The sequence below is a fragment of the Gobius niger genome, assembly GCF_951799975.1.
Source record: "Gobius niger genome assembly, chromosome: 6".
Lineage (NCBI taxonomy): Eukaryota > Metazoa > Chordata > Actinopteri > Gobiiformes > Gobiidae > Gobius > Gobius niger.
The window spans coordinates 21,526,786-21,535,619 of NC_136857.1; the positions used below are offsets into that span (position 1 = coordinate 21,526,786).

General features: G+C 40.3%; 1 protein-coding gene across 2 annotated transcripts; it reads left to right on the plus strand.

The window, feature by feature from the left end:
* Positions 1 to 1,930: 1,930 nt before the first annotated feature.
* Positions 1,931 to 7,945, plus strand: LOC306963875 (tyrosine-protein phosphatase non-receptor type 7-like). Of its 2 annotated transcripts, none has more exons than XM_079557629.1 (11): positions 1,931 to 1,953; positions 4,018 to 4,239; positions 4,342 to 4,522; positions 4,949 to 5,033; positions 5,260 to 5,339; positions 6,123 to 6,260; positions 6,705 to 6,824; positions 6,977 to 7,152; positions 7,396 to 7,509; positions 7,655 to 7,730; positions 7,820 to 7,945. In XM_079557629.1, the coding sequence occupies exons 2-11, from the start codon at positions 4,067 to 4,069 to the stop codon at positions 7,907 to 7,909; spliced, it is 1,233 nt and encodes a 410-aa protein (XP_079413755.1). In that variant the 5' UTR covers positions 1,931 to 1,953; positions 4,018 to 4,066; the 3' UTR covers positions 7,910 to 7,945. The 2 variants fall into 2 exon arrangements, with proteins under 2 accessions (XP_079413755.1, XP_079413754.1); XM_079557628.1 differs by lacking the exon at positions 1,931 to 1,953 and adding an exon at positions 2,570 to 2,629.
* The last annotated feature ends 889 nt before the right edge of the window (positions 7,946 to 8,834 follow it).

Here is an 8,834-nt window from a genome sequence, read left to right on the forward strand (position 1 = left end):
TGTATGGTTCTATTTTGTCTCGCAAAAGCATCGAGCACACGTTTCTGTGGATCCGTGCCCAACACAATGGGATCTTGTGACGTTGCAGAAGCTTATTGAAGCAACACCAGCGAATGTGCTGGAATCAAAGCTAAAGTTGATACAACCAAATATTGTGTGTGTGACCTTTTTTACCCCATGGTAAGTTTTTTTTATTGGTCACCCCTGGGTTGTGATGTTTCTTAGCTTGTCCACTAGGGGGCAGTAAACACAATACCACTCCTGTACAATACATAGGTGTAAAGGTGTGATATGGTGTAAAGCATTCTGTAGTTTTGAGCCTTGATCTTCGGATATGCCTTCCCTCTTACTTACTTTTATTTGTACAGACTTTATTATTGTCATATTATTTTTGCTGCTGAATGTGTCTCCATGTGAACATTACTATTAAAATATAGACTTGTAAAGTATTGTTTTGGAAGTCACTTTATATTGCTTTTAATTTCCCACATGTCCCATTTGCTTCAATCACATCTGATGACTCATTCAATTCTGAAGAAAAACATTATTGTATGACATACTGGCATCTGTGGACATTCAGAGATTGCTTCATTTGTGCTGCTCATTTTTTGAGGTAACCGTAGATTTCCATTCTCAGATGAGCTGGTTTTGTGTCTCCTCGGGGTCTGCACCGAATAAACGAGAGAGTGGGAGGAAGCAAGGACACAAGGAAGTAGGGAATGAGACACAGAGTAAAGGAGCCAGTGCTCTGAGGAAGGAAGAGTGGACAGCAGCAGATCGGCAGGTAAATACATCACATCTAACACATCATTCATCAGCATTTTAGTTATTCTCTCATTTATCAGCGTTGACAGTGGCTGGGGGTTAATGCAGACGTCACTCTTGAGCTCAGTTACTTCAAAATTGTTCAATTTCAGAACTCTCAAATTTTAAAAAAAAATCCAGTCACCCCACAGCACTTCATGAATGTTAGAATGGTGTTTAGATCATAATATTTAGTTTTAGGAAAAAGCTATGAAACAGTTTTTAACCTTTTTTTTTAACCAGGTTTAACAGTTGTAAAGTCTGTGACAACAACAGAAAATCGGACTTTTTTTTCCATTGATCCATGACTGCTTGCTTTTCTGGTTCACTTTTTGATCTTGTAATGGATTCAAATATATTAGTTCTGTCTTTCATAAACAGCAGGATAGTTGTTGGCGATGTTGATGTTGAGAGTCGGCCTATGTTTTCAAAGTTTATACATTTTCAGTAATTCTTCTGCCCGGCTACTACTAGTCATGCACTGAACATGTCGTGTCTGTCACTGGTATTACAGTAATGGACATTGTTCTGTGTACTGTGTTATTTGTACAGATTGACAGTGTGCAAATAGTTTAGGGGACAATTATGTCTCATACACAGTTGTAGGCAGTGATACAAATCTTCCATCACTTTTAGAAAAGTGTTATAGTCATTGCTGCTGCTGCTCTAAGAGGTGGACAATGAGGTTCTTCACTTTTACAATTCAAACATTATTTGTTTGTTTTCAACCTTAAATATGCCTGACTGAAAAATAAATAATGAAATAGGAAAATAACTCTTCCGTTTAGCTTTGACTTCCAACCTATTCTGATAATAATAATTAATAATAATTTGGTGTTATAATCTGTTTCAAGACATTTTATAGTCAGAAAAAGCCTTTGAAATCAGGACTAAAAAAAGAAGCATTCTCCCCTGAATTAGACAGTACCCACATCAGGTTTCATCGTTCTGCTGCTGGTTCTGTTTAATATTTGTCTTTCGTTTTTTTTCTCCCTGAGGACGTTTGGTTTGAATCCGTCTAAACCTGAATATTCTCACATGTTTAATCTTGCCTCAGTTGCCCGTGTCTCTGAGCCGCTCTCTGAACTGAAACTGGATCCAACTCCAGCCTGAACCAAACCACTGTGAGTGAGCACAGGAGAGAAAACGGTGAGTGTGACTGCTTTGACTTACAAACTTATGTACCGGTGAAATCCAGGTGACATCACACTGTCCTGCAGGCCTGTAAGTGTGTGACGAGGACTGGTGCAAAGTCTGTCATAACGTTGAGCTTCAGTTTCTGTGGTTTGCTAAATATGGCAGGGTTATACAATAGACCTTGTGTGACTCTAAACGATTAAGTTTAACATTTGTGGATTTTGTTTTGGATATTTCCTTTTAAAACAGAATTAGTGCTGACTCCTGTGTGAGGGGCATGGGCTTATTCTACAGTCTACAAACTTTTATCCTGGGGTACAGTGACAGCTAACTGCATTGCACACTGTTTCACCCATGTTGCCTATTTTATTGTGACTGGGATAAATGATGGAGCCACTTTTCTGTCCCAGCAAAAAAAAAGTGTGACTTGGGAAGAAAGAAATGTGCACTTTATTGAATGTTTTGAAAAGCACTGTTAAACGAATGCATTATTCTGACTATTAGTAAAGTGCACTTTGGATTGAGAGATACTGGTGTGATGTGGTGACAGTTTTGATGGCGTGGGCGTCTGGCGCTTCCTGTAGCTCTTGTGTCACTTCCAGTGGCTGTGGTGTCTCTTCCTGTTGTGGGTTCATGAGAGTGAGACTTCAGGCTTAAGGTTTATGTTAGAAAGAGGTCCCGACGTCTGGTGAGTTCTTAAGAAAATCTAACTGCATTGACGATGATACTTTATCTGTAAAATTAATTGTTCTTCATAATGACTAATTTCCCAACTTTCTCTTAAACTGTTAATGTGTATTTTCAAATTTTTAGTATAGAAATTTTAAGGCCATTTTATTGCCTTTTTTTATAGCATAATTCAAAAATCAATGAGAAACATTTTCTTTGAATTATGGTTCAGTCTTGTTTGATCTCGCTATATATTGCATCTGAAAATATCTTTTGGTTAGATTACAAGATATACAATATATGACAAGCTATTTACTCTCGACTCGGCCCTTGTCAAACTTTAAACAATGTACACGAACACTCAGCTTAACAAGGTAAATACTTAAAGTGATAGTCTGTAAGTTAAACTGTACAAATTATATAGATTGCATATAATTTATGCTTATTGGTGTTCTTAATGGGGCCGCTGCGTGATTAACACGCACTCAAAGAATCACTAAAAAGGCTGGACACACACTGAGAGTGACAATGAGGAGAAAACAGGCTGTGGCTTTAGTTCATCATTATTTTAGGTTTTAGTTTTCATTTAGGCTCAGTCCCACAGCTACAGGCAAATCTAACAGCCTGTGATTAACATAACATGTATGAGACTTAATTGTTGATTTAATTAAAAGAAAAGAAAAATACATTTTGTTTTTTAACTCTTAAAGGGGCTACACGGAGTTTAAAAATGTTAAAATGATGTATTTTCTACCCCCTTCATGTTCCAGCCATGTCCTAATGTGTAGAATGAGCCCAGACCTGTTCACCAGTTAATGAACATACATGGGTCTCATGCATGTAAACACGCCACACCGGATTGTAGCCCCTCCCCCAAGTTATGCATAAGACCTGAGGTGGCAGTAATGAGCATACTGTAAAATAGCCAACTTGCATCTAGCCTCCTTAAGTGTATGCGCTAATTGAAAATAAATTGGTTTCAATGTTTGGAGTAAATGTGTATTAAACAGTTTAAAAGAAGAAGAAGAAGAAGATCTTTATTTATATAGCGCCTTTCACAGACATATAGTCACAAAGCGCTTTACATGAGACAATTGTACATTCAAAAAAACGAATAAATATAGTAATAATATAATTATTATTTTTTCCTTTTAAAGTGCCGACTAGAAAACTGTTAAAGCACCGGATTGATAAAGAATATCGACAGTATCATACACATATCGAGTAGTCGTATCGCTAAATCCTTAACGCTACCCATCCCTAATCAGGAGGGGAGGGACTGGGATTGTTTACTTTCAAACTTCATTATCGCGCTCTCCTCACTTTGCAATCTTACAGACTATCACTTTAAACTTAAGCTGGATTCACTAAACTTAGATGATTACCATAATGTGTCTGTTCTTTCAGAGTAAGGACTGACTATGATGTGAGCGTCCCCCAATCGAGTCACTTCTTCATGATGAACTCCTCCCATCAACTCCCCCCTGAGGCGCACACTCCGCCCCCTACCCCTCTGAGGTTGCCTCCTCCACTGACCACACCTCCACCTGTGACCACGCCCCCTCCACTGACCACACCTCCCCCCGTGACCACGCCCCCTCGGAAATCCTCCATAAGACTTCAGGAGAGGTCAGCCTAAAGTGACCCTGTTGTATTGTAGTCTCAAACGTCCTGCATTATATTATTTTATGATGTCTGCTCCAAACTAAAATGATGAGTTCTCTCTTGTAGGCGTGGCTCTAATCTTGCACTCCTATTGGATGTGTCTGGCCTGGAGGCGGGGCCACTGTGCTCTGTCTCCACCCCTAAAGAGGTGTGGCTTCAGCTGCTGCACACGTCGTCTCGGAGGCTGTCTCCGGCGGAGCTACGGGAAGCGGCGCGGGAGACACTGGCAGTGCAGCAGGAGTACCAGGTGATGCAGGGGTGAACCGAGCACCTGTGTTGTTTTTGTACCTTAGATCAATGAACAGGTACAACTAACTGGAAACAACTGACTCATTTGACTATGTAAAAGTTAACAGGGCCATCAACAGGGGTCAACATCCATAGAAGAAGAAGAAGAAGAAGCCCATTTCTATAAAAAAAAAAAAAAATGATAATAATAATAAAGTGTACGGAGGGGGGGAAACCATCTTGTCCCGGGGCCCCAGCAGGTCTGAGGACAGCCCTGGTATTACCTATCATTTGAGTGGGCAACTGTGGGCTTTATAAAACAAAAAAAAGGAAAAGGAAACTATTATAATAGTTGTACCAGATCTGTAGGCGGTTGAAAGTTTTGCTGCTGTCGGATGATGGTGTCAATGAGCACGTTAATAATAGATGTATTTGTCTTTGCCAGAAAATTCCTCCCAACTTTGTCAGCGCATCAGAGTTAAATGTTCCTGGACACATAATTAAAGACCGCTATAAGACCATCCTGCCCAGTGAGTACTACTATTACTACTTCTACCGCTCTGGCTACTATAGCTGCAGCTACTGTTAAGGAAGAAAATGAAAGCCACATGAAAAACATGATGGCATTGACTAAAACTACTACTGCTTCTGTCAATGCAGTAATGACTAATGTTGTGTACACACCGCTATGCAATTCTTACTACTGCAGTTAGGACCAGCAGTGATCGCAGTAAATGTTTTTCTGCTCGTGGTCAGATCCAGAAACCCGAGTTGTCTTGAAGAGTTCAGAGGAAGAACCAGGTCCAGACCGGTACATCAATGCCAACTACATTCGGGTTAGTACTGCTACTTACACATATTCTGCTACTCGAGTATTTCAACTTCTGGGACATCTGCAAGGCTGCCGTGTCAGTACAACTGTGTTACTTTTGTACAAGGCAGTACTACTCCTACTACACTCATACACTAGCTGTGGCTACATTATGAACTCACCACCAACACGTATGGAGTGAATGAAAATATTATTGTGTGGTGGGTTAAGTGTTGGGGTTTTTTTGTGAAAGAAGATTTACAAATTTAAGATTCCCTTGTCTCTTCCCTGAGCCACTGCAATAGCAATACTATTACTACACTTCTGCGGACCAGTACCACCAACTGCTACTGCATACTGCATACTGCAGAACTGTAAGTTGTGAAAGCAAAAAGATCCGCACAGCTCGAATGCTCCCAATCAATGTTTTATTTTGCGCACCACAAAAGTGACGTTTTGGGCCACAAATCAGCCCTTCATCAGACATGTTAAAAAAAATCTTAAATTAAATTTGCCAAACTGTATATTATAAGCAAAATTGACTTGTACTCGTAATAGACACCCAGTTCATCCCCTATAGGCATGCTTTGATACTCTGATAATCTACGTGTAACAGTATGCAAACTGCTACTGGAGCTGCATACTGCCTCTTTTTAGGCAAAGTGCAACATATGAATATTGAATTGTACAAATATTAAAAAATATTTATTTATTGAACCAGCGCTTTTAGAGAGATTAGATCTGCCTCAAAACCAGAAGACCAGAGAGAGAGATATTGAACTTTAACCTGTGCTTGGTTTGTCTGCAGGGCTATCAGGGAGCACCTAAAGCGTACATTGCAACCCAGGGCCCCATGGTGCACACGGTGGGAGACTTCTGGGACATGGTGTGGCAGGAGAGAGCGTCGGCCATCGTCATGCTCACCCGACTGAAGGAGGAACAGCAGGTGAGACAAAGCCCTTTCAAGCTTCCCTGATTCATAAAATAAATCCAATACTTCAGACCGACCCAGACATCCACAGATCCCACAGGGGTAATAAGTAGCAATAAGTATTCACTCTTTTTATATGAAATGCATGAATCAAAGACAATAGGCAAATTCACAAAGTTCTTTAAACTCAATTATTATGTGATGTATTATCATGGGTGGACAAATTTTGGATCCCAATCTGTAGTGCATCTGACGCCCTCCAGGGGGCCTCACAGACCACATAGGAACCACAATAACCACGATGTTGCTGAATACTTAGTTTTAAGTTGTGTGAATTGCTGTGAACTACTTCTGCAGTATTTGGCCGTGTTTCCTGCTTGTAGTCGTGGCTGTATCACATCACACGGCATGTTTTTGTGCTTCTAATTCCTCCCCTGGCTCTGTGTGTCTGAGTCACAGAAGTGCGAGCTGTACTGGCCCCAGTCCGACGCTGAACCAGGAACATTTGGACGATTCCGACTTGGAGTCACAGACAGGAGCGAGAAACACGGCTTCACCATCACAGACATCCGTGTTCAAGTGAGAATGCCTATTTTTTATTATTTGTTGGGGTTTATTTGAAAGCTCTGTCTTGTTTTGCCGTAAACCGCATTATTGAAAAGTCACATTAAGTTGTTTTTACGAAGAAAAAGTAAGACTGAACCACAAATTGAGTTTGGTTTCTCTTCCAGCTGAACTCAGAGTCTCGGAGGGTCAGACATTTCTGGTTCTCGTCGTGGCCCGATCACCACATCCCAGAATGCACCTCTGCTCTATTGCGACTGGTCCAGGAGGTGGAGGGCTTCTGCTCTCGGCCAATCACAGACGAGGAGCAGAACGGAGGTGGACCAGTTATCGTCCACTGCAGGTGAGACACATGTGAAGTACCATAGTATTGTACTGTACAATATTATTTAAAGACTCAAGAGGTAGTACTAGCTGTATATGGAGTAATATTTCTGTTTATTGGATACAGACACAAACTGTATCTGTCTCAGTAGTATTTGAGTTACAGTGGTCGTATTCATTTGTAGCTTCTATTGTAAAGCACAGTATTGGCTGCAGTTGTGGCTTTGTTACACTGTTTCATGTAGGCCTTTGCTGTATTCAGTGCAGGTATCGGTCGCAGCGGCTGTTTCATCGCCTCCAGTGTTTGTTGTAAACAGCTCAGAGACACTGGTGCTGTGGATGTTCTGGAGACGGTCTGCCAGCTCAGACTGGACAGGTACTATCACGGCTACAAAGTACAACAGGCTTCGACAGACCATGACACCATTACTATATTAAAGTTTATGAGTTACGCTAGTTCTCAAACGGGTCTCTTTATACTTGGTCTGTGTTGTGCCCCCTGCTGGTGCTGCCGGTGTCAGAGGAGGGATGATCCAGACCCCAGAGCAGTACCAATTCCTCTACTGCACTCTGGCCCAGTACTCACTACTACTACAGGTCTGTACTTTACTACAAGCATTTGTAATTCCATTCAGAATCCAATACTCTGTAATCCAGGCATTTGTTTGTTTGTTCACAATCCACAGGGAGAGGGAGATGCAAATTCAGACCTGAATTTAGACCTACAGAGACTACAGCTACAAGACCAGGACAAGACAGACAGAAAGGATAAATGAATGTATTTGCTGTACAATGTATATGTTACATGGTACATTTTTAAATTAAACTTAATTTAATTAGTAAAACTGTGTGTCATTGTGGTGAATAATAAATGTCAGGGATCCCCGGACAGATTCCTGTCACAACGAGGTAATGCTCACTGTCAAGACTACGTTCATAGTCAATTTAAAAGTGAATAAAATAATTTGATTATGACATAATATACTGTGTGGCATAAAGGTGGGAGGTGGTACATAATAATCACCCTTCTTTTAGAAACAACAAACAAACGATTATAGTTTTGTATTATTTTTTTTTGTAATAAGTAAAAAGTTGTCAACATTAAGAGACACAAATATGACCCCACCTTCACTAATATATTGTTTTTACACAATTCACATGATTTTACATAGTTGATCAAATTTAAATATACACCATCAGCAACACTCTGAAGGTGGTAATTGTACCAAACAAGAAAGGCCCAGCTGTGTAATACACACATAGAATAATATCCACAAATATACAAAAAACACAACAGTCAGTGCAATGTTTTGCATCATGCAGTTGGAATCTCAGGAATCTTCTGCCTTGTCAAAACTTGTTCTGATCAGAACCGATTGCTTTTACTTTAACACTTTTCTTAGAAGTAGCCAACTTTGAAGCAATAGCGTTTAGTTTTTCCCCTTATTTAAACGGACTGTTGCCCCCTCTGCTGGTAACAGAGGATCATTGTGAGGCAGAATGAGCCAAACTTTGTTTCCCTACATGCACGATGGAACAAGAGGCGTCAGGTCTTTTAGCATTAACATAGCAAACCAATAACCTGACTTCATTTCATTTATTAATTTATTTGAATGGAACACTGTATATTAACGAACAGTACTATAAATATGCCGGTTTTAGCTCAGAGCTCATTTCCATCCACTGTCCCATGGAGAATTA

Bases quoted from the DNA above. Each gene is read 5' to 3' on its own strand.
- LOC306963875 (XM_079557629.1), top strand. From the start codon at position 4,067: ATGATGAACTCCTCCCATCAACTCCCCCCTGAGGCGCACACTCCGCCC. The intron at 4,240-4,341 runs GTCAGCCTAAAG...TCTCTCTTGTAG, and splicing joins TCCATAAGACTTCAGGAGAG to GCGTGGCTCTAATCTTGCAC. The intron at 5,034-5,259 runs GTGAGTACTACT...GCTCGTGGTCAG, and splicing joins CTATAAGACCATCCTGCCCA to ATCCAGAAACCCGAGTTGTC.